The sequence below is a fragment of the Microtus ochrogaster genome, chromosome 24 (genome assembly GCF_000317375.1).
Source record: "Microtus ochrogaster isolate Prairie Vole_2 chromosome 24, MicOch1.0, whole genome shotgun sequence".
In the NCBI taxonomy this organism is placed as follows: Eukaryota; Metazoa; Chordata; class Mammalia; order Rodentia; family Cricetidae; genus Microtus; species Microtus ochrogaster.
In genome coordinates this window covers 10,550,908-10,577,335 of record NC_022024.1, presented here as the reverse complement: position 1 = coordinate 10,577,335, position 26,428 = coordinate 10,550,908, and the positions used below count along the sequence as shown (strand labels likewise).

The 26,428-nt window shown below is 41.4% G+C and overlaps 1 protein-coding gene across 3 annotated transcripts in view; it reads left to right on the top strand.

The window, feature by feature from the left end:
- Ptprr (protein tyrosine phosphatase, receptor type R) overlaps positions 1-26,428 on the top strand; it is a 232,128-nt gene that overhangs the window by 189,600 nt on the left and 16,100 nt on the right. For all 3 annotated transcript variants that reach the window (XM_005358044.2, XM_005358045.2, XM_013350387.2), the window contains 6 exons: positions 592-676; positions 4,980-5,059; positions 6,400-6,537; positions 16,671-16,781; positions 18,247-18,404; positions 21,791-21,904. In XM_005358044.2, the coding sequence (XP_005358101.1) occupies positions 592-676; positions 4,980-5,059; positions 6,400-6,537; positions 16,671-16,781; positions 18,247-18,404; positions 21,791-21,904 (686 nt within the window). The remainder of the gene's footprint in view (positions 1-591; positions 677-4,979; positions 5,060-6,399; positions 6,538-16,670; positions 16,782-18,246; positions 18,405-21,790; positions 21,905-26,428) is intronic.

Here is a 26,428-nt window from a genome sequence, read left to right as displayed (position 1 = left end):
AATAAATAAATATTTTTAAGAAAAGAATATTCTGTTCTTCTTAACTAGGAGAAAAACAAACCTCTTTTCCCAGAAGTGTTCTGTTCATAACCACAAATGAAGTAGTGCAATGATAGAAGAACTCTTGACTAAAAACATCTCAGCACATGGACCAACAACAACAAATTCTTCCACGCTTACGGCTTTCAGAGGGAACTTTTAATGATTCTCAAAGAATCACAATTGATATGGAAAGAACTGCAACTTTGCTGATCCTATAGAAAGTTTTTGAAGAAATTTAATATATTGTATTTTTTAAAAGTATTTTCCTAAGTGATCTCGCAGTAATGCTTACTATCCAAGTGGGGTGTTTTCTGTCTCTGTAGTATCTACATACAAAATAATCCTTCCAAACACACAGGGATGCTGCTTACAAGTCGGCATACAGACTGCACCTTACCTGTTTATGAGAGAAAAGATGTTGGTCAGGCAGCGGAGTAGTCTACAGTTTTATAACTTGGGAATCCAGTAAATTACAGAGCCAACATCCTCTGGGAAGATTTTCTTTATGTCAGCATTAGACACACAATTTGATATCATTTGTCTTTGCAGGAAATACCAATGAACTTTGTGGATCCCAAAGAAATTGATATTCCACGTCATGGAACAAAAAATCGCTATAAGACCATTTTGCCGAGTAAGTTTCTAGAGCTGATAGCTTGCCCAGTAAAGCCATGTTGCCCAGCTCACTTCTGCCTCACCCTTTCAACCCTCATAACACCTATTAGAGCACACTTAGAGTGGAAATATGGAAGTCGAGACTAGTCACCACTAAAGTTATCTGAAAAGAAGTAGCTTTATTCCATGTTACATTCATCATTATGACCGGCTCACAATCCCAGAAGATCCACGGTTCTAAAGGACTATTGCAGCACACATCATGGCTAAATTAATTTCCATCATACATGGATCTACTTATGAAGGAGAAAAAAACAAGATATCCTGAGTAAATTGGGAGCATGGGGGTCACGGGAGAGGGTAGAAGGGGAGAGGGGAGGAAGGGAAGAAAGCAGAGAAAAATGTATAGCTCAATAAAAACAACAAAAAAAGAATGTAATAAAACATGGCTATCCAATCAATAAATAAATAATAAATCCATGCATGAAGAAAAGAGAAAAGAAATTGAGTCCTGCCTTGGACCATATCTAAAAATTAATTCAAAATGGATCAGACACTTGCATGTAGATAGGAACAAAGAAAAAAAGTCCAAATTCTCATATGCTTAAGGTAGCCAAGCGTTTCTTAGATGGCACTTAATGTATCAGCCACCAAAGGACAAATGGAATGCGAAACACTGAAGTTTTGTGTTTCAATGTCATCACGAAAAAGCAACACATTATAGAGAAGAGGGAGCATTTCCTATCAGTAAACAAATAAATACAGTTCAGGTTTTGGCAAAATTCCAAGGCATCCAAGGTATTGCTACAAAACAATAACTCTAGCAGTATGAAACACAGACATTTTTTTTGATGGGTTGATGTAAGTAAGAAATAAATTTGACAGTTCCTAAGAGTACAAGTGGCTAATAATACATGAAAAGTTTTTAATATTCTTAGCCATTGAGGAAATGTAAATCAGAATGATGCTGAGCTAGGCTAATCCTAACCCTAACCAACATCCCTATTGGTTATTGGAGCACTGAGGAGGTTAAGTCAAGAGAAGTACCACAAGTTTGGGGCTAGCCTGAGCTACATAGTGAGACAGACAGACAGACAGACAGACAGACACAGACACACACACACACACACACACACAAAGCCAAATGCAAAACAAGCAAGTGATGACTACTTTGAGATTCCGGTTCACTCCAGTTAGAATGGAAATCCTAGTAATAATACATGCTAGCTGGTGAATGGCAGGGTAAAAGAGTTCCTTTTTATATGATTGGTCAAAAATGAACCAGTTCCTTCCACCATGAAAATGAGTATGGGGAATATTTTAAAAATTAACAATAGAATTAGTATATGGTCCACCTATACGCTTCTGGTTATATCCTCAAGAGAATCTAAGTAGGCATACAATACATATAATGTAAAAAAAAAAGCAGTTGTTTTTATTATGGAACGCATCATAATAGACAAGTTATAGTGTCAGCATAGGTACCCCTACCACATGGGTAGCCAAAGAAAGTGTGGTGTGCACACACTGTGGAGTACTAGTCGGGCCTGAAGAAGAACAAAAGTGTCATTTACAGGAGAATGGATGAAATTAAGCCAGACTAGGGGACAGATATCACATAGTTTTCATATGCAGAATCAAGATATATTTTAAACTACGTGAAAGTAGTAGAGAAACATATTTAAGAGGAGAAGGAATCACAGCAGGAGATGGGAGACAAGAGAGGTCAATAGGGGACCAATATGATCAAACACATCATGTAAACGTAAGAAAATGTCATGATAAAATACATTTTTATAACTAAGTCATCTTTTTTTAATTTTATTTTATTTTGGTTTTTCAAGACGGGGCTTCTCTGTGTAGCTTTGGAGCCTGTCCTGAAACTTACTCTGTAGACCAAGATGGCCTCGAATTTTTAAAAAGGAAAAAGCACTAACATTTAAATAGTATTTTATTAGTTTTCTCAAAGATACAAAATGCAAAAAAAGATAAAATATGCTTTTATATTTGTGGTAATAAAAATACACTAAATTCAAACAAAGAATTACTATCAATGCTGTGTATAGGATTCCTGTTCTGACAGAAAATCTCTCCACTGTAATATATTTTTAGTGAGTCAAGATAGTTAAGTCTATTTCTTAAGATACAGCTCATTATTGAAAGGTATTTTATTTATGACTATAAAAGAAGAGAGTGAAAAATATTTCCTCTCCCATCACCTTTCTCACTCTCTGATTTTTCAAGACATGGTTTCTCTGTGTATCCCCCGCTATCCTGGATCTCCCTCTCCCTCTGTAGACCAGGCTGTCCTCAAACTTCGAGATCCTCCTGCCTCTGCCTCCTAAGTGATGAGATTAAAGGCATCCCTCTCTTCCTCTTTCTTAAAACTTTCTCTAAAATATACCAAGCATTAAGTCATCCGGACTAATGTCCCCACTGCAATGATTATATGTCCTGTGACTTCAAAAGGATTTTCAGTTTGTTTGGGTTACTTCAGACTTCCACCTTCTCCATTTCCTGTCCTGGGCGATATCAGCCAGCAGCGCCACCGTCTGTGTCAGCTTTCCCATTTCTAGTACTGGGTGGACACTTGGTCCAGGGTGCCCCTGCTGACAACTGATGCTGCGAATGATGGATTCTCAGTGGAAAGTTTCCATAGCCTGAAAATGTCTCCCACCCTCATCCCACAAACTATAACTGAGAATAGATAGTTTAGACATGCCACACCTTCGGCTCCAAGTATCAGAAAAGACTGTAATGACAGACACGGCTGTTCTTTGTGGCTTGTTGTAGACTTTAACATGACATAAAATTGAAATGTCACATGAGTTGATAATTAGCAGAGGATCAGGATTTTAAATATCATAATTGCCTTTACTGCTATAGTTTATAATAGACTCTTAGGTTTGACGCTTTTCCTTGTGTGTATGTATTGCTAAGGCTATCTGGTTTTGTGGGTATATTGCTTACCAACAGTCAATTGAATTGTTGCCGCTTCTTTGAGGACAATGCCTAGCTCAGAACAGATTAAGTATTAAATTAAGGTCCTAAGGCCAAGTTTGGATCAAATTGTCTTGCAGTATAAACAAACATTAGAGGTAAAATACTTATATCCCAAATCATAGAAGCAGCAACGCAAGAACTAGCAACTATCAGTGTGGAGTCACGACACACAATCAACACATCATGTATGTTTACTTATTTATGTAACTATAAAGCAGCATACACACAAAACTGCAAATCACTTATTTACTCTGGCTATTATTTCCTACTTAAAACAGTGATGTTTGGTAAGAACGCTCAATAGTGTTTTCCATTCGTATTAGATTTATATGACGTGCTTATTACAAGGTAAATATGCAGGCAGTTAGCCCACTCCCTGAGGCACCAGCTAAAGCAAGACCCTACAGTGAGGGTCTTTCCCAGTCACACGAAAATCTGAGCATGTTTATGGGCTACTTAATCTTTTTCCCCATATTTCTTTATTCCCCCACTCCCCTCCCCCCCAAAAAAAAACAGGGGCAATAATACTACCCTCTACATCTATTGAAGGTATTCAATATACACACTCACTAGCAGAGACCCAACTAATAGATTTATAGATTAATAACCAGTATTGTATGCTATTTTCCTTCCCTACCTATATAACAGTGGCTCTGTCATTAATTTATCTAGAATAAATTCCAGAAAATAAGGAAACACTGTATGTCTTGAAGAATCTTGTCTGGAAAGTAGTCTATCAAGAGCCCCCTTGCCCTTCTTATTTTTTCATGCTCCTTACACTTGAGCTCCTATGTCGTCACCATCCTGCCTTGCAGGGGTCAACTCTCCACGACCTGGGAATGTCCTTTTTTCCCCCTCGTTTGCCCCATCCTCACACCCATCAAGGTACCGATTATGTTTCAGTCTCACGAAATCAAGGAACACTGCTGAGATCCATGCTGGCAAGGCCAGACAGGGTTAGGTCCTGAAGGGCTGGCTTGGGTAATGTAATGAAATACAAAGAATTGGGTGAGGGTAGCCTGGTTCTTTCTGGAGGAACGGGAGAGAAATAAGGCTGTAAAAACAAAAACTAAAGAAAAAGAGAAGAGTCGAGAATCAGAACTCCATTGAAACATGCCATGACCTGTGTCAGCATCAAAAGTCAGTGGGAGGAACCAAATGTCACAGATATATCAATAGATGTGCACACACGTGCACCAGAGACAAACACTGATGCTCAGTTAATGGCTTTGAACTTGCACACTTCTCTTTGCTGCTTACGGTTGGTCTAGAGACTTTTTATTTGAAAAGTAAATCTACTCAATGTGTTCTCTCTGCAGATCCCCTCAGCAGAGTGTGTTTAAGACCAAAAAATGTAACCGATGCATTGAGTACTTACATTAATGCTAATTATATTCGGGTAAGTAGGTAACTTTGCATTTCTTTCTGGTTGACATGTTGATTTACCATTTTATTTTTTTTTAGCAGAGAAAGATGCCCCCGTCCCAGCTTTGCTTCTTTCTTCTTTACCCAGAATAAAGTTCTCTTTAATTTGGTGGCGAGTGTTTCATGTATGTATGCTATAAGCCACATCAGTTCTGGTGGTAGGTGTCTTACAGTGAGTCCTCCTCAGCTCTGAGTCCCTGAGTACAGGCTCCATGTGGACATTATGTAAAACTGAACTTTGCAACCCTCACTGCCAGATGATGCAAAAGGAAACTGCTCTTGTGTCTCCCGGCCTAGACCCAAATAATCACACAGAAACTATATTAACTACAATACTGTTTGGCTGTTGACTCAGGCATATTTCTAGCTAGCTCTCATGTTTTTTTTTTCAGTTTTTTTTTATTGAGAAAAGGAAAAAAAAAACAAGTTTCCGCCTCCTCCCAGCCTCCCATTTCCCTCCCCCTCCTCCCACCCTTCTCCCCCTCCCCACACTCCTCTCCCCCTCCCTCTCCAGTCCAAAGAGCAGTCAGGGTGCCCTGCCCTGTGGTAAGTCTTAAGTCCTCCCCCCTCCGTCCATATCTTGGAAGGTGAACATCCAAACTGGCTAGGCGCCCACAAAGCCAGCAAATTAAGTAGGATCAAAACCCCTTGCCATTGTCCTTGGCTTCTCATCAGCCCTCATTGTTCGCCATGTTCAGAGAGTCCGGTTTTATCCCATGCTTTTTCAGTCACAGTCCAGCTGGCCTTGGTGAGCTCCCAGTAGATCAGATCCACTGTCTCAGTGGGTGCATGCACCCCTCGTGGTCCCGACTTCTTTGTTCAGGTTCTCCCTCCTTCTGCTCCTCATTGGGACCTTGAGAGCTCAAAGATTGACTTCATGATAGCTCTCATGTTTTAAATTAACCCATTTCTATTAATCTGTGTCACTAAGAGGCTGTGGCCTACTGGTTAGATTCCAGCATCTTTCTCCTTTGGCAGCTACATGGCTTCTCCCTGACTCCGCCTTCTTTCTCCCTGCATTCAGTTTAGTTTTCTCACCTAGCACTAATCTGCCCTGCCATAGACAAAATCAGCTTCTTTATTAAGCAATGGTAATAAAACATACTCACAGCATATAGGGGAACACCCACATCAAAATGGCAAACTGGATTTTCTGGGAAGTACCATACATGTGCCTGATGGTGCTAGTTATCAGGGTAGCCACTTTGACCTACCACAACACCGTTATTCTGAAGTTCACCCCCGCCATCCCACCAAATGCACACTGCAATCCATACATATAAATGACTGTGTTTGTCTCTTTACTCCAAACAGGGCTACAGTGGCAAGGAGAAAGCTTTTATTGCCACGCAGGGCCCCATGATCAACACTGTGAACGACTTCTGGCAGATGGTTTGGCAGGAAGACAGCCCCGTGATTGTTATGATCACGAAACTCAAGGAGAAAAATGAGGTACGACGTTTAGCCCAGTTCTGAATGTTATACATGCTATTCCTACTATAAGACAGATTTGGAATAAATGAGATCACATGTACTTAGAAAAGATTCGTATAAAATAGAATATAGACATTAAATGACAAGGTCACTTTACACCTCCAGCAAATGACGGAAGTGTTGTTCTGTGAGTGACAACCTTCCTTCAGGCAACTTAACACATGTGGCGTACATGGATCTCATTTGCACACATGTATCTCAGTAAAGACAAAAGGATGAAGAAGTAAAAATTATTCCAAAAGCAAATAATCCTTTATTTATTAACAGATGCCATTCTGGTTGTTGGCAGATATATATAAAATATATCAAGATTCCTTCCACTGGTAACTTTAACTCCCTAGTAGGAGAGATACAACAAATCTGTTAATAACAGCACAGTAGAAGGGATAGATGCTGTTGGATACAAACCAGACCAGGACAAGGGAGTGACTGGGCAGTGTGATGGGGCTAAGGGACAATTAGGAACTGCTTAGGAAATTGAGACTGAAAGACACATTGGAGAGAAGTGATAGCTACTTTCCCAATGGCTTTATAGTAAGAAATCTGTCCCCATTAAAGAAAAATAGACAAATGTATATTTATCTCCACAGTGGCAATCTTTTCTAAGGGCTTGGCTTGCAGAATGACATATTCTATATTTTGCACCATAAGAACAAAGTTGAGCAGTTCTTGGGGACTGCCATTCCAGGTGCTTCTTGTGTGCCAGGCATCTTGTTGAAATAATTGATGGTTGACTTTAGTTGGTATTTGTTTCTGTTGTTGTTGTTGTTGTTGTTGTTGTTGTTGTTGTTGTTGTTTTTTGTCAAAATCATTACACCATTTAAGGCAACTCGGATTTCTCTTTTCTTTCTTTCGGTAAGCTATAAGTTCACCTGTAGAATTCTGCTACTAGTTAAGAGAATGCAAACCCACAAAACTTAAAATCTTTTCAAAAAAATTGCTGGTTTCTTTCATTTTCGCTATAATAAATGAAACGTGTTCAAAAAGAGAACATGTTTTTTCCCAGTAGACGAAGTTATACATGCAGCTCTCTATATGTCTCTCCATCCGCTATGTGATACCAGGGCTGCACGGGAGAAACGAGCCCTCATCCTCTCAGAATTTTCCCATACAGTGTCAACCTGTGGATGGATTAACTCTCTGACAATCCCTGCACAGTTGTGCACAATGCACGCTTCAGCTCTGTGATGGGACGGATTCTCCACGTTCCAACGTGTGCACCTCTTCATGTGCACATCTGTGTATGCGTGTAGAGGATTTATGTAGGATGGTGGCTGGTTCACCCTAGCACCAAAGCTAGCGGCCAAGCCTTGCACACACCTTTGTGGGGAAGGCATTTATGATACGACTGTGATAGTAGAAATTACAAATTTCTAAATAAAGCTTCATGACGTAATCAGTGTCTTAGAACCTATTTCTATCCTTATAAATTCTATTTCTTCTATTAAAAATAAAATCAGCCAGGCATGGTGTCTCACACCTGGAATTTTAGCACCAAGGACGCTGAGACAGTAAGACAATTGTGAGTTGAAAGTCGTCCTGGGCTACAGAGTGAGATCCTGCCTCAAATTAATTAATTAATTAATTAAGATAAAAATCAAGGCTGTGAGGGGGCTGGAGAGATGGCTCAGTGGTTAAAGTGCTCACTAACCTTTCAGAGGAGAGGAATTGGAGTTCAGCACCCACAATCCGGTAGCTCACAACTGCCTGCTGCTCTGACTCCTGGGGGCCTGGCACTCTTTCTGGCCTTGTGCACTCATGAACATATAAATAAAAATAAATGTTTAAAAAGCCAAACATAGGAAAGAAACATGACTATGTAATTATTTGTAATATGTATAAGTACATGTTTTTGGAATACATATATTTTGAAGAGAAAACATTGCTTGTTATAAATTGTGCAGAATCTCTAAGGATTAATGTTAGGAGAGCCTACGTGGCAGAGGGGCTCGTGAAGATTATCTAACAGGTTGCAGTGACTTTGTGTTAAATTATGATGTGTGCTCACTTGGGCCTCTTAAATCTCAGCTTCTGTGATACATTTTCATTCGCTCATAAAAAAGATGAGATATGTGCTGTAAATGCCTTAATTTGTTCTTTTGCTATTTTTTATCCTTTGAATATTTTATAAATTTGTACAGTGTATACTGATCATATCTCTCCAGCCACTACTTTCCTCCAAGACTTCTCATGCCTGTCTAACTGGAGATTTTCAGGGCAGAATAAAGTTGATAGTCAGAGAACATCCCTTAAGCATTGGATTTATGTAACACGTGTTAAAGAAACCCACTATGAGCGATTGGGGCTATGTCTTTAACCCCTGGACCAAGGCTATACTCCTACCAGAACTGCTCAGGGTCAGAGCTGTATGTTAAAGTGCTGTAGGGTACACCCCGTGGAGGTACGCAAGCTCTCTCTCCACCCTGTATTCACAAGAGAGAAAAGGGGGTTCATCCTGTGGGGGTACATAAGCTCTCTCTCCACCCTGCACCCACAAGGGAGAAGAGGGGTGCATCCCCTGGGGGTACACAAACTCTTTCTCCACAAGAGATGTACCCACAAGGGAGAGAGGGGTACATCCCTTGGGGGTACATAAGCTCTCTCTCCACCCTGTACCCACAAGGGAGAAAAGCTCCTTTTCTTAATTTTTTTGCTTCCATTCTGTTTTTCCCGTGCCCACAAAAGAGCTGTGTGGACCTGATGAAAGCTAGAATACATTTAAAAAAAAACAACTCTCACTTTAAAATGTTGTTGAGGAATTTGTTTTTCTCTTTGGCTGCATAACTCAGAACTTGAAAGCGTACTTTATTGGTTTGTTTTTCATTTTTACCATTTGGCCTCTTATCTTTTCTAAGGTTTGAGATACACTCCCAGGGATGTGAAAGTCAAGCATGTTATGTATTTGCTGTGATATCTGCCGCTTGTTTATTTCCTGGAGCCAGGCATAATCCAAAACAGTGCAAGACAATGCTTTTAGCCATTCTTTCACCTTTAAACTAAATTGAAAATCTTTATGCTCAAGCACATTATACATGTAATATCATACACGCAACTCTAATGTTCTGCCGATCAAAATGATTCTGAGAAGTCTAGTTTAAAAAAAAAAATACACCATAGGTTCACGCCACCAGGAAAATGCTGGCTACTGAACACTGGCCAGTTCTCAATTGTGCTCAGAGTCATTGTTTAAAATAGAGAAAATCATTTCCTCCAAACAATACGGAGGTGGAGATATCTTTAGAAGTTCCCACGCTTTATATGTTTATGAACTGTTTACTTTCTAATAAATAAAGAAATGAATAATCACCACCTTCCTTTTAATAATTCCAATAATCTCAGGTACATTTTACAAAATGAGAATAAACAAAAAATAAAAAAAAAACTAGGACTGAAAAATGAGTATTTAGAATAAAAGAGTTGCTGGCGATTTTGAGTCTTTCATTTGTTAAAATGAGTCTCAACATGAGAAGAATTCCTTATGAAGGATCTGGGCTTTGGAGTTGGAAAACCCGAGGAAAAATAAGTTAGAAAGTCGTAGCAATGGTCCAGGCAAGAAATGCTGAGGGACTGAGTTAAGGCAGAGGCAGGGTCCTTTAGAACAGGGAATTGAGTTGAAGAATGTTCCAGAGCTAAGAGCCGCAGGGCTTTGTTGTGATTGAAGTGGAGGCAGATGAAGGAGCACTGGACCCTGGTTTAGACAGCTGAGTGGATGGGGTGCCATGAACCCAAATTGGGAGGAGAAAAAGGCAGATTTTGAGGGAAGAGAATGAGCTTTGCATTTCAAGTACGAAGTTTGTGGAGTCCTGGAGACTTTGGGGTGGTACTTAGAATTAAAGGTCTGTATAGGCAAGAGATGAAAATAAGGAGCCACGCTAATAGAAGACATAGGAAGGCTTAGAACTGATATAAAGAGAAAGATGGGGTATTTATACCCCATTGTATATTATACTTTCAACATTGTGAATAATCTCTTTGCCATAGTTCATTAAAGTATTACTGTTAATAACTGCTGGATCCCATTGTGTGGATATATCAAAAGCACGCCGTCATTTGCTTATTAACAGATATTTAAATTGCTCTAGCTTTTTTGTCCACACCTCCAATGAGCTGATGTTTATTAAGATATATTAATACATTATCAGACCAAATGACGTAGGTTCTTGAAAAACCACATTCCAGTGAAGGATGATACAGAACACACCATAAGTGTAAAGGAACTTCCCCTCTGCACTCTGAAGTTTCAGAAATTAAGCCTGCTGACTAAGTTAACACAGAGTCACAAGGAAAGAGCAACACAAACATTGTAGATACACAGGAACATCACAAGAATGGAAAGTGAACATCCAATAAGATTAAAATCCTTACATGCGGTTTTCCTTTGGGAAAATGAAGTGGGGAGTGTAAACTGTGTTTAGATTTTGAGTCAGGATACTCCTAGGTATCCCAGGCTAACCTCAAACTCACCACCTCCTTCCCTTGGCCCTCTGAGTACTGGGATTACCAGAGTAAGCTGCCATAACTATCCTGGGGAATTGTTTTTAGGGGAAGTAAATGGGCCAGAAGAACTTATCAGAGTCTTGAACAAAGTTCATCTGGGCTCGCTGGGTGTGGTGTCAATTCTTGTTCTTTCCACTGGTGAATCTTCCTTTGGAGATTCTAGGGAGGGCCTGGAAGAACTTCCCTCATTCAGATAAGGATACTTCAGAGGGAGCCGCTTCCTGGGGCTCTGAGGGTTGAGCTGCAGGGGCAGGAAGTCTAACTCTTGGTTCTGAAACAGCGGCTGTAGCTCAAGGCACTTTAACATCACAGCAGCACACTCTGGTCATTTGCTGGGCCTCAGCACAGCCACACAAAATCACTAGCCTCTCTCTCAGAGTGACGGCACACTAGCTTTTTCTCCACTTTGCACAGCCACACAAACAAATGCACACATGCAAAATCCACTTTTTAATAATGGGGCTGAGGTATATTTGGTTTTGTGCTTTTGTTTCGTTTTGAGTGCCATTCTGAAACTAGGTCTCCAGGTTATAAAATGTATATTCACATTATCAAAGTTCCCCATTATGTTTTTTTTTAAGTGGGGAAGCATGAAGAAAAGCCTGTAAAACAGTATTGGTGATGAATCCTATTTAGGTTTCTAAGCGTCACAGAAACCTTATGGCTGTCTCATTGTGATATGACTTTAGTTTTCTTTATTCCTAACAAATCACCAGGCTCTTGGTGTCCTGGCCCATAAAATGACTTTAAAGTAAGTGATACCTGTTGCTTATCTACTGTCTTGGTCAATGTTCTGGTGCTGTGAAGAGACACCATGACCAAGGCAATTCTCATAAAAAGAAAGCATTAAATTGTGGACTTGCTTAGGGTTTGGAGGGTTAATCCATGATCATCATGGCGGGAAGCAGACAAGCGTGGTGCTGTAGCTGAGAGCTTTACATCCTGAACTACAGGAGAGAGAGAGAGAGAGAGAGAGAGAGAGAGATGCACCAGCACAGCCTAGATGCTGAGACTGGCAGGGGGTGCCTGGATTAAGACCCAGATAAAGCCTTTTATACCTCTACTGCTTCTGTGGGAAACCACCGGGCCAGAAAGAACACAAACATTCTTGTCAATTACAGACCACAAGGGAGTTCAGCTATTGATCAGGGTGAGTGAGGGCAGCTGGATCACGAGAGAGAGAGAGAGAGAGAGAGAGACTCAGCCTGGTGTGCAATTTTGAAACCTCAAAGCCCACCCCCAGTGACACACCTTCTCTAGCAAGGCCACACCTCCTAATCCTTCTCAAACAGTTCCGCTGACTGGAAACCAACCTTTCAAACATAGGAGCCAATGGGGGCCCTTTCCATCAAACCACCACACTTCCCAACCTCAGGAGATTATGCAAGGTACCAAATGATATATTGGTGGTGAGATTATGTTTAATGGTGAAACTGTGCATATGTTGATAATATTTAGCTGATGCGCCAGGGATAACAGAATCTGTAATAGCAATTGTAGACAATATGCTGCCATTCTATCCCTCTCATATACTGACAGAGCCTTAAACTGAATCTTTAATTCAGAGACATTTTTCATGTGATGATACATAGCTTTATCTCATACAGCAAACATCTCTTTGATTTTATATATATGTATGTGTGTGTATATATATATATATATACACACACATACATATATATATATCCTTGAAACAGGCATGTTGTTTGGTAATCAAATTCCTAACTATGCCTCCCCTTGTGTTCTACTCTTCCTATAAATGCCTCACTTTGAAGAATTGTTCAACAAATTAATGTGTACAATGCTTTCAGTCAGCCTGATATTACTTGTTTACACACACACACACACACACACACACACACACACAAACATTTTTTTCTCCTTCAAACTATGGATTCTTGGGGCTAATAGTCTTACTAAAAGGCCGAGCCCAGTTACCAGAATGATAGTGGTGATTTGAGACTGTATTCACCTAGACAGTGGGATACTTTCAATTACTTTCTTAGTGAGGCTCCCCAGAATTATCTGTAAGACAGCATTTTCTACCTCCTTCACGTCATTGGTCATTGCTCTCACTACAAATAAATAAGCCCTATGATGCAGTTCAGGACAATAATTTTAACATGAACTTGGGCTCCTTGAACAGCCACATTTTTAGCCCCATCCCACTCCTGGGAGAATACTCAAAAGCATCCACAGTGATCTGATCTCTTTCTGTTTTCCTCCATTGCAAGAGAATGGGGGTTCTTTGTGTAAAAATAGCTATTGTAACTTAGAAAGGAGATGGGATGCTAATTAAAGGTTGTTTGTTGGATGAGCAAGTCATACTGTATCACCTGCTGGGAGTTGCCTGCCAGCTGCTTTTTTGGTAAGAAATCAAGGAAAACACAAGATGACCAAGCAAGCTTAAGGGAACTGAGGACCAGGCTTCCACTTTTCAAGTTGTATTGTACACCACTCAAATCAGGGTGCAGGAACCAAGCTCCCACCTGGCCCATTTCCTCTTTGATTCTGCGAGTCACTTTCTTTCAAAAGAGCCCTGCTGCTCAGGCCTGCTTGTGGACAATGGGGCTCGTGTCAGACTGCTAAGCAACAACAGACCTCTTTCTTTGGTCAATTCTCACTAGGATGCTTATCTGGGAGATGTGAGTACTAGGATGAACATTAAGTTAAATCACCGAGTTTTTACCAAAAGAAATTAGTCAAATGGGTTAGTCTAACTGGGTGGGATCCAGGGCTGTACAAGAGATCTTGCTGGTCAAACACTTGAGTTTGAATATTCAAGCGACCACATAAAAACTCTGTCACCACTGTGTGCTCCTGTAACCCCAGGGCTGTAAACAGGAGGGTTGGTGGGGCTCCCTGGAGGCCAGGCTACCTGGAGCTTCAGTGATTCAAGAACACAAGGCAGAGAATAATAGTACAGGACACCTGATATCCTCTTCCGGTGCAACATGTGGGTGAATAGGCTTGTATGCACACACAGAGAGAGGGGGGGAGGGAGAGGGAGATAGTCAGATAAACACATAGAGAAGGAGGTCTTTTAATTTTTTTTAAATTTTATTCATTATTTGCCAGGATGGAAAGAACAGGGGTGGGGACATGCCAAAGTATCATGATAACTTTGTAGAATTGGTTTGCTGTTGCCACCTATGGGATCGAGGGACCAAACTTAGGTCATCAGTTGAGCAAGCTAAGCCCTTTTGCTGGGCACTGCCTTTTAACAGTAGTGTGAAGTTATTCAGTCTGGGCGGCATATAAATAAAGCTGGGGTGATTTCAACTGTATTGGAAAGGGCAAATATGTAAAGATGTTTGAGTTTATTGCAATGAATGGAAGAAACCGCTCCACCAGATGGTACGGTTTTCTTACTGGCAACTGGATGTTGAAGTGATGTCATGATAAAACCTTAAAGGTGTGTTTCAAGCATAGCATATACCTTCTCTTTAATTCTGTGGCTCTGTTGTAGGGAGCTGCAGGCTGTGTTCCTGCCACTTCAGCTCTTGGTCGCCTGGCTAGCTTATGCCCCGAAATAACAACAGACAAATTATATTCTTTTAAACACTGCTTGGCACGTTATATCTAGCCTCTTCTCAGCTAACTCTCGCATCTGGACTAGCCCATTTCTAATAATGTGTGTAGCACCCCAAGGTGTGCTTACCGGGAAGATTCTAACCTACATCCATCTTGGGTCGGAGCTTCATTGTGTCTGCCTGGGAGTGGGGAACATGGCGTCTGAGCTCACTTCCTCTTCCTCCCAGCGTTCTGTTCCATTTTCTCCACCCACCTATGTTCTAAGCTATCAGGGCCAGGCAGTTTCTTTATTTTTTAACCAATGACCTTCCTCCATCATGGCTCTATGAATGTTTTCTGGAGTTTTGAATTTATATGTACTTAACTTTTATTTCAAGTGTTCATATACTTTTACCATACACGCGAAGAATCAAGTATCCTAGAGATATAAGACCCTAATTGATGACAACATGTGAAAGAATTTCTATATAAATGTGTATATTATTGGGAATTATCACCCAGGCATCTAAAATATAGCAACAAGGTGGAGGGGGAGATGGCTCAATGGTTAAAAGTCCTTGCTGCTCACCCAGAGGACCAGAGCTCAGTTCTCAGCACCCATTGTAGATGACACTCTAGGTCCAGATAATCAGATGTCCTCACCGGGCCTCCACTGGCACCCACACTTCTGAGAGTAAATGTGAGTGCGTGCACACACACTCAAACACACACATAAATGAGAAATCTGCTTTACAAAATTTGCCAACAAGTGCTGGCAAAAAGACCAAGTTGATAAAGACCTTGCCACCCAGCCTGATGACCTTTTTTAAATCCCTGAGACCTGCACAGTAACAGAAGAGAATGGTTCTAGCCAGATGTCCTCTGACATCCACAAATGACCCGTGGCATATGCATGCCCATGTATACATACACATATACATACAAAATAAATAAGTAGAATGCAGTAAGGAACCGAAGCATAGCTAACAATAACATGTTTTAAGTACTTACTTTATGCCTGGCTTTGTCCTAAGCACGTGGCATGTAGGAAGTTATGAAGAAACTGAGCCCAGAGAAGCCAATGTTCTACTCAAGGGCTAAAATCTGAACCTCAGACCTCTGAGTCCAAAGTCTGTTCTTTAACCCCCATGCTATATCCCCTAATTTGCAATTTACAATATCATTATTATTGCTCCTATCGAGTTCGTCACAGAGGATCCATTATAAAAACATGTCCAGCATAATTCTGTTCCACGGTTATGTCAGTAGGTCTCATAGTGAATCAAAGCACATCACTGGACATGAAAAGTGTGATGCTTTGATATACTGTTACTACACCTGCCTTGCATACCAGGTGACTTTTATTCTGTGGGCATGTGACACATATTCCTGTAGGCACACTGGTATGAGAAAGCAGGGACTGGAGCCTAGCCGCAGCCACCATGGTGGAGAGCATTTCTTATACTTGTTGGTTATTAAGAGATTCTTAAATCCTCGTTGGAGTTTGGGGAAATTTTACCTTGTCATTATAACTGGGGTGGGGTTGATAGTAAAGTAGGACAAACACTTTTTAAACACAAACTTTATCGAGTTCCATTCTCTACATCATACAGTTATCTCTACATCATACAGTTATCTCTACGTCATACAGTTATCTCTACGTCATACAGTTATCTCTACGTCATACAGTTATCTCTACGTCATACAGTTATCTCTACGTCATACAGTTATCTCTACGTCATACAGTCCATCTCTACATCATAAGTTTATCTCTCTACACATCATACAATCCATCTCTCTACACACCATACAGTTCATCTTGTCCTAGTATCTTTACAGAATAATAAAACTGACTTTTGAATTTTTTTAGTCCTCTCTCATATATTACATCCCAACCACTGTTTCCCCTCCCTCTGCTCCCCTAGCCTCTCCCCTCCCAGATGCACCCCCCACTCTGCCACCCCTCAGAAAAGAGCAGGCTTCCCAGGGACTTCTGAATTTTTTTTAATTCAATTAGAAAAACTGAGACCTTTGAAGAAAGTGTATTACAAAGACTTGCTGTGTTCTTTCTCCCCCCACAGAAATGTGTTCTCTATTGGCCAGAAAAGAGGGGGATTTACGGCAAGGTTGAGGTTCTGGTCATCAGTGTGAATGAATGTGACAGCTACACCATCCGAAACCTCATCTTAAAGGTAGGGCTATGCAGCCAGTGTTGTCTTCAAAGTCGGTGATGATAAAGGTTACATTTCTTCTTTGAAATGACTTATCCTAAGTACTAACTGATTCAACTAACAAAAGCGAGATAATACTGAGACCACAGACAAACTATCATCATTCCTCCTTTGATACTGTTAAGATATGGAATAAATTCATGTAAGTAGGTATTAAGACAGTTTATTTCATAAATATTGGCATCATCTAATTTTCATTTATGGACCCCCTCTGGATTAACCTTTGGAAATCTCTTAACTAAGGCTTGTTCAGGCTACCTGGCCAAGACTTTGATGATAATGTCATTGTGGTCAAAGTAGCATTGAGTGAAGCCTCAGAACTGTGGAAGAGAAGAGAAAAATCTGCACTGCTACATGGCTGTGGGAGACAACAAGAGCCTGCCGTGCGGTTGAGAACTTCAAAAGCTTGTAGTTAACAGTCATTCTCAGGGACTAACCTAGACCAGCTCCCATCATAGAGATACGCTCTTACTTAACCCATGGGGCAGCAGGTGCTAGCCAGCATTGTCATGGTGTTCGTTTTGCTTTTAAAGAATGATCAACCTAAAGACCTCAGTCCATCTATCAACAGCCTGCTGCTGGGCCAGAAGCACCACAGAGAGGATGGCTGTGAAGGGAGAGCTACAGAGATGTTTGCTATTCAAAGGTGTTGCAGAGGGAGGCTTGGCAGAAACCTGTTTAAAAACACATGCCTGATAAGAAACAGGCCTCCCACCTGAGCTCTGGGTTGTGCGATGGTTGTGTGTGAGCCTTAGCTCTTAGTGCTCCACTGTAGGGATGCGATGGATCTCCTTCACTGCTAAGGTTCCCCATTGTTGTCAAATACCAGCATCCCAGATGAGGATAGAACAATTCTTACTGAATATCAAATAAGTGTTCTTATATTGGCTACTATGTTTATTTATGACCTATCAAGATTTAGAGAACAGGACATGCAACATATCCCTTTCTTTCTGTTATATTTTCCCCTCTTAAGCAGGCCATGGTGGCACAAGGTTTTAATCCCATCACACAGAGGCAAGCGGATCTCTGTGAGTTTGAGGCCAGCCCGGCTGACAGAGCAGATTCCAGGACAGCTAGGGCTATAGCGTGAGACCCTGTCACAAATAATAGCAACATTTTCACCTACTAAAGCATATTAAAAATATATATTTAGTCTATAATACATATGTGATCTGTATGATGGATTTGTATGCAGACCTTTTTAGAGGATGAACACTCAACCTTCCCTGTCAAGCCAGGACATGCACAGTAAAACTTTCTTGAGGTGAAAGGGTAATTTTGAAAAACTTCTAGATTTTTTTTTTCCTACCTAGAAGTTAGCTGGCAGTAAGACAGGAGCCAGAGAAGTCGCTTAGCATTGTGGGGTGGGTACCTTTTAGTTTCACGAGTGAATAAGTAATTCAATGGCCTGTGCTATTTTCAGCAAGGAAGTCACACCCAACATGTGAAGCATTACTGGTACACTTCATGGCCTGATCACAAAACTCCAGACAGTGCCCAGCCCCTTCTGCAGCTCATGCTGGACGTAGAAGAAGACAGACTTGCCTCTGAGGGTCGAGGGCCTGTGGTTGTCCACTGCAGGTAAGGCACGAACCCATCCTCCGGCCAGAACAGCTATTTCCTCTCTAACCGCAGAACATGGAGAAGGAGGGCTTAGCTTCCTGGGTGTAACTCTGTAGTAAATCGAGTATTTATTAAAAGTGGAGGGATATCCTAATACTGGAGCCTTTATCAAAATGATGCTTACAGAAATTAATTAGACTTTTGGGGGCATTTTTAGCATGCAACAAAGTGCTAACGTTTCAAGTATTAAACAGACGTCTGAGTAAGCAAGAGGCCTTCCTCCATCATCCGACCTGGAGCTCCTTTGATTCATTTCTGTCCCGTTAGTCACTTCCACACTGAGAACTGCAGACACCTTTAGTTATTGATGGAGCGTTGCTGTTTTAAGATACCATATGGATTGTGTATATTGATAGAGCTTATTATTATGGCAGATTTGGTGGAACCATTAATGATATTCAATGCTATCTCATGATAACCAGATGGAAAATGATTTATGAAGTGGGAAATGGGCAAGTGGTCATTTGTTTTAAGGAAAACAAGTGCACACACAGGGCACAGGGGTCACGCAGACAGCAGCAACAGTGTTCCGGGGGGTTCTCTTCCTCTCGTCTAGTTTGATGTTCACCCCCTAAAACTGACATTTCCCCCCTTATTTCATGTGAGCAAAGCAAGTAATTTATATTCATTATATAATGCCATGTATTCTATATTTTTTTAAATAACTGATGTTGATTCATTTAACCTTCTAAATATCCTAAGAAGAAGTTTAATAAGACACATGATTTTAGGTTTATTTTACTCTCCTTCTATTTCGAAGCTTTGTGGATTAATTAAACATTCTTATGTGTGTGTGTCTATTTACCAAAGTGGCATTACTCCATTTCTAACATTAGATTTTATCCTAAACCCTCGGAGTCAAAGGGAAAAAACTAGTTGGGTACAGTTTATGACTGAAGGCCCCACCCAAAATCATTAAACACTAAAGATATCTAAGCTGAAAGAGGCCCCTCTGCTATAGAATTAAGGCCCCTTCTGATGATTACTTTTAAGAACGAGGCCTCCTTTGTTCCCTTCACCCTGCATCCAGGCTGACAGTTATCTTTGCGCCTCCTTTCAACTCCCGGCTCAGGATCTAATCAGTTACCAGATTGGCTTTCTCTTCAAAGCATCTCCCACAATCACACTTCCTGTCCACCCATCCTAGTGCGGGCCCTTATGACCTCATCCTTGTAGTTTAGAGCTCGTTGGCTAATTGCACATACAGACCCTTCTCCCTCGGGCCAGTCTGGCCTAGCCTGTGTGCTTCTCTGAGATGATGTTCCTGCAAATGTCTGCATGGCACGCGGTCCTTGTTCAAAGCTGGTAGATGGGTTCACAACACCTGAAGCAACAGTGCTTAGCCTTGACTCTGCAGACATACTAGAGACGAGTGAATTCCTTGACAGTATTTGAACAAGTTCGAATGCATGCATGAGCTTCTTTCTGGAGAGTTCCCATCAAATTCTTTTAAACCTTCATAAGAGGATGTGGCTCACTTTGTGGCCTCTCATGGAGGATGTTAGTTTCCATACCTGGTTTGTTTCCTGCTTGTCTACCCATTGAAGCTAATCTACTGCCTGTCACAGGTTACATCTTTTATTTTGCATCAAATTCTTCCTTCATATTATTGTTGCACCTGGGATATATGTTCTCGCTTGTGATAGAGTACCTGCCATTCCTAGTATATGACAGAAATCCTATTTCTTCAAAGAAACAAAGTCTTTATGGATATCTCAATTAAAGGAGATCCATTCCTTATCAATTTTGTTTTAGTCACATTCAGCTGAAAAAAATCATATTAAATATGAGAAATATTATGATTCATGAGAATAAAGATAGTAGGACATATGGCAGAAAAAAGACAAAAAATGCAGACTGAGCTGGGCAGTGCTGGTGCACACCTTTAAGCCCAGCATTTTGGAGGCAGAGGCAGGCCGATCTCTGTGAGCTCGAGACCAGCCTGGTCTACAGAGTAAGTTCCAAGACAAGCTCCAAAGTTCCAAACAGAAACCTTGTCTCTAAAAACTAAAAAAATGCAAATTGAAGTGTTTGTTAGGTTAAGATTTTTCCAAGTCACGTGTTCCAGGATGAGTAAGGTAGATGTTGTATTGTCACCAATGGGAGCCAGCAACAGCGAGTAAAATGTGATCGTGTCCTTAGCTTGTGACAGCGAGCCTAGCAGCTGTGCCATGAACCAATCCAAGAAAAGATTTGAGGACTGGGAAGCATGATGACACGGGCTAATCATGAAATGAGGACACACTTAGCATGCGCATGTGCTACAGACAGGAAAGCACGGTCCCAAAGGCTCAGCTGACAACAGATGAGATGGGGGGGAGGGGTGAGAGATGCAGATGTGGAAGATGGAGCCAGGATTCCTAGGCTAGAGAACCTTACAAGGTGGGTGATGCCATTGCGGAAGAGAGAAAGAGATGCGTATATTTAAGTGTATTGAACTTGTGAAAAACAGTAACATCAAGAGTTCCACCTAGGAGAAGTTTGGGGACTTGAGATACAGAGTTGAGAGAAATTTACATAAAATGGCAGGGGCTAAAGTTGATCCTATAGACTTGCTATGTAAGACAGGTAAATACATAAACTCTCTAAAACACGTTGTATTTCTATTGAGTTACCATCTCAATGTAAGTGACTTGGAAATATGTGCTTCCAAGCTTATTCATTCTCCTAAATAGAAGTGAATCTTTGTTTATTCACTAGACTCCAGCATCTAACCGCATCTCCTGATCAGTACTCATCCCAGAATCCCCTCTGTCCCTGTAGCAATGCAATCCTTCTTGTCCTCCAGGCCTGGTTCTCTTTGACATTTTGTTTTCCACGGTTCACATTTAGGCATTGTAGTGTGTCTAAATATTTCCCTTTTTTCCCAACTGCCTATTCCTTGCCTTAATTATTCTTTCTAGAACAGTTGCAATGTCTCCACATCCTCCCAACCCCTCACCTCCTTCCACCATGCTCATTCAACTGCTTGAAGTAAACCAAAGAGTGTTTTAAGCACAGCACAGGCTAGATGTGTGATTGTCAACCCATAGTAGCTTTATCATTGTTATTATTAGTTCTCATAGTTTCAAAGTTTAAAAGTATGCTTTAAAAAGCATGCAGCTTGGGCTGGAGAGATGGCTCAGAGGTTAAGAGCACTGACTGCTCTTCCAGAGGTCCTGAGTTCAATTCCCAGCAACCACATGGTGGCTCTCAGCCATCTATAATGAGATCTGGTGCCCTCTTCTGGCATGCAAGCATACATAGAAGGAATGTTGTATACATAATAAATAAATAAATAAAAAGCATGCAGCTTAGCTTTGTTGCTTTTCCTTATCTTCTTGTTCCTTTTCTTTCCCATTCAGTGCAGGGATTGGGAGGACGGGATGCTTCATCGCCACATCCATTGGCTGTCAGCAGCTGAAAGAAGAGGGAGTCGTGGATGCACTAAGTATTGTCTGCCAGCTTCGCGTAGACAGGTATGTAAACGGGATGGCGTGATAGAGACCTCAGGACTGTCCCCCCACAGCCTCATCTAATCCACCTCACTTCACAGACATGACAGCCCTAAGGTCCTGGGTCTCCATATTAAAGAACATGCCTTGTAGGTAGAGCATTTTGAAAGCATTTTGACTTCACAAACATAAAGACCAGAGTTCGGATCCCCAGGAACCACAAAAAACATCAGTGAGCATGACAAGCAACTCATAATTCCAGAGAGCAGGAAGTGGAGGCCAGAGGTCCCCAGAACAAGTTGGCTAGCTAGACTAGTCAGAAAATGAGATTTAGGTTCAATGAGAGAATGCCTTACTGTGCAAGAGAAAGAGTGACTGAGGAAGACACCTAATATTAACCGTGTATTGCCACATGCACGTGTGCACATGTATGCGCACACATGCATCCTGTGTGCTCACATATACATGTACATAGACTACAGACACACACACACTAACCCACTCCCACAACAACACACACCGGCCAAAAAGAAGAGAAGAATATGCATTACACTAAAATTATATCTAAGCAAGACAGTCTAGGTTATAGAGAGCTTACCACGAGAAGAGTGGGGGAGAGACTGAAGGAATGGGGAGAGGGGGAGTGAGGGGGGCAGAGGAAGGAGAAGGGAAGAAACTGAAGGTTCAGGCACATGGGATAACAAGTTGGAGGCCTATTATAACAAAACTTACCACAAAACAACAACAAAAAAGACATTGAAGAAACTGGTGTATAACACCAACTGTCAGAAGCCCAAATACCAAAGCTCATGGTTAAATATTCCTCATCTTCAGTATGTTTATAATATCTGAACTCCTTCGTGTATAATCTGCATTTTTCTTATGACTTAATTGAACCACTTGGTTTAGTATTTTGAACCTTTAACATGAACATTTTGCTATTTCCAAGGGTCCTTTTTAAAATCAGCTTTCAAAATGTGATGAAATACACAGAGCATCTAGGCATTCTTGAGTGGAGAGTGTGTGTTGAGGCACAAACACTCCCCGTTAGACAAACAACGATCAGAATTGCCTTCGCTTTACAAAACTGTGTCCATCAAGTCATCCGTCTCCCAACCCAGCACTTGGAAACCATCGTCCTGTCTGTACACACTTGACTGTTCTTGGTCCTCCTCATCCTTCTCTCCCTTTTCTTTCTTCAGCACATCCTCTTTGTTCTTCTTTTCAGTTTTTTTGTTTTCGTGTAGCACAGACTAGCCTCGTTATCTGTGTATAATACACTAGCACACTTGAATCTAGGTAACATTCATTATCAAAAGCATGCCGTAACTGTCTTTTTTTGTGCCTGGCTTCATTTCATGTGGCATAGTAGCTTCAAGGTTAATCCGTATTCTGACATGTGTCAGAATGCCCTGAAAAATATTCCATTATCTGTCTATAAGATACTATGTTCATCTATTTATGTGTTGATCAATGTATGTATTGGTTTTGTATTTTGTCTGTTATGAATAATGATGTCACAATGAATATTTACATGTTTATTTTAGACTCCATTTTCAATTCTTTGCAATATTACTGGATTTAATTCCCAAGTAGTCAAAAAATTCTTGTTTTCTACAAGAATTCCTACCACTTTATTTTCCTTTTTTTTTTTTAATGCAGTAGCCGTCCAAAAGTGTCTACATGGGAAGGTTATCCTTAGGATAATCAATGCTGTTTGAAAACAAAACAGAGAAGAAACTTTTTGCCCCCAGCTGAGCTTGAGAACGGAGTGGAGAATGGAGAGCTGGGTCAGCGATAGGGAACAAGAGTCGATGCCTCTTAAGAGTGGCTTCCAGGGAGGGTGGGAGGCACACCTCCAGGGGACAAGGCAAAGCTGTACAGGGAACACTCTACAGGGAAGAAGGTGGAAATACAGGGTTCTCTCCTTTCATACAAACAAATCATGCTAAGTAATCAGAAATCCAGGGTGGGTCTAGATATTCAACATGCAAATACAGTCTTGCAGCAACAAAGGAAGCTTCTTGCCCTTTGAGAGGGAAAGAAGCCAAGATGTAAACTAGATTATATGAGCCAGAAGTGTGCACTATGGAAAGATCCAGTGAAGAAGTCATGGGAGCTGAGTTCCTTGGACTTCAGCCCTGTTACCTGGGGATCCCCAAAAGTACAACTGTCTGTTTACAGTTATTTAAAGTTTGTGCAATGGCCAGGCACTGAGATGCACATAATCCTAGCACTTTGGAGGCCGAGGCAAGAAGAGCGTGCTAGCTGAGAATGTACTAGCCTGAACTGAATTAGTAGTACAAACTGCATTTTAAGACCCGATCTAAAATTTAAAACACACACACACAGAGAGAGAGAGAGAGAGAGAGAGAGAGAGAGAGAGAGAGAGAGAGAATTTTCCAATTAATATTTTTGAATGCCTACTGAGTTCTAAGATTTCAATAAAGGAAACATGGGTATCCTGGTAATGCAATAAGGGTGTGTGTCGTGTGTGTGTGTGTGTGTGTGTGTGTGTGTGTGCACGCACGTGCATGCATATGTGTGTATGTGTGCATGTGTGTGATATATGGCACTTGGAAAATGGGAGGCACATAGAAGCCTCTTGTAAATGTCACGTGGTTATTAGTATCTGAATTACCCTACGTATCTGCCCTTCCTTTTATGTCTTGGTTTAGTAGAGACTAACCATCATCGCAGTTCAGACTCTGGATTCTAACCCTGTGTCTCCATCTTCTCTTTCCCTGCTTCCCATTGTGTGGCCTTAGTCAGCTTCCTTGACTTTCCCAATTCTTCACTTTCTCATCGGAAAAATGAAATTAATAACAGTATATACTTCCCATTGTGACAGCAAAAACTATAAATGGGAAGTTCCCACCCATAATCAGCATGTGATCAAATTTAACTACAGTGACTGTCAGTATAGGTAGTCTATGCATTTAATATGCACCTACAAGTGATACAGTCATGGATACACACACAGGTTTGCAATCTGCATTTCAGTGGGATGAAAGCCGTAATGTGGTTAAACCCTCAGCCTACATTTCTTAGCCCAACTTTACCCTCTCTATCTGATCTGCATATTCCAAATGCTACATCCTTTCAAAGTATTTTCATTTTTGGACATACTAAAATCAATCGCAATATTCCCACTCTTCAATCCTAATTGCCATCTTAGACTTGAAAGATTCTTTGGCCTGCACCTGGTTACAATATATAGTCTCAATGGGTTAAGGTGCTTGGAACCAAACTCAAGGATCTGAGTTCAATCCCCAGGACCCACATGGAAGAATGAGAGGACTGGCTTCTACAAGTTGTCCTAAGCTCTCCCCACATGTGCCTTAGTGAGCTCCCTAAAACACACACACACACACACACACACACACACACACACACACACACACACACACTAAATAAATGTGATTTAAAACCGATCTGACTGTTTCTCCAGATTGGGAGACCTCTTTTCACCCCTTGGGCCCTAACGTGGAGGAGCCCAAGGAGCCCAGAACTCCTGCTGTGTTGCTCACCCTAGCATGGGACCCCAAGTCCCTGAGGCTCTCTGACCCACAGCTCCAAGTCGGATGCTGTTCCCCCTCTCCAGTCCCAGAATTCCATGGGCACCAGCCGAAGGGCATGAAGGGCAGCTCTGAGCCAAGGTGGCAGCCAGCAACACCTGCCCTAATGCCATTTCAGACTACATACTGAGTAAGGCGCCTGGCCAGCACGTGGTTTGCTCCCGTGGCTGTTGATCTCACCCCCCCCATCTTCCCCCTCCCCCACTCACTTTTGTAGCCTGACCTCTGCCTTGGTCTCTACTTCCCAATCCATTCCCCTGCGACCCCACTGAATTGTTCTCTACTTTTGAAAGGAATCACAACACTTTAAAAAAAAAAATCAAATATCAAAATGCCCCCTCCTCTATCTACTCCTTCCTTCCTACAGCAAATGGCCAGAAATTTTGGCCTTGGCCTTCTATCAGTACCAAGGTCTTCCCACGGGGCTGGAATTTTTTTAATTCTTGATAAACGCTTTAAAACATATCCAAATTCCCTGTTGGTTTGGTTTGCCCTTGGACTTGAGTTGCTGCCAATGCGTGTGTCAAATATATTTAACTGATTTCCTAAGACCTCGGTAAGTAAGTTCATTGTTGGAGCTGCTTGTTTGGAAAGAGACACTCTCCGTAATGAGGTTCCTTGAGAGGTTTTTCCCCAGCCTGTCTCCCTGTGTTTCTTCCTTTAGTTGCCTGGCTCCCTGGGAGTGATGAAAAGCAAAACAGAAATCCTTCCTCCTCTTTTCCCCTCATCTTCCTTCTGTTTCTTCCCCGTCTTTCAGCTCTTGCTCTACCGGGTCAGTGTTCTCCTGATAGAGTTTACCATTAAAATTCCACTTGCGGGCTGACTGCTGCTAACAGCCATGCCTTTGACTCTGGCCAGTAAAAGAAAGCAAGCCAGGTCTGTTGGCCCAACAGTCAAGAGGCTGAGGCAGGAGGATTTTGAGTTTGAGGTTAGCCTTGATTTTTCAGTGAGACCATGAAAGTGGAGGATC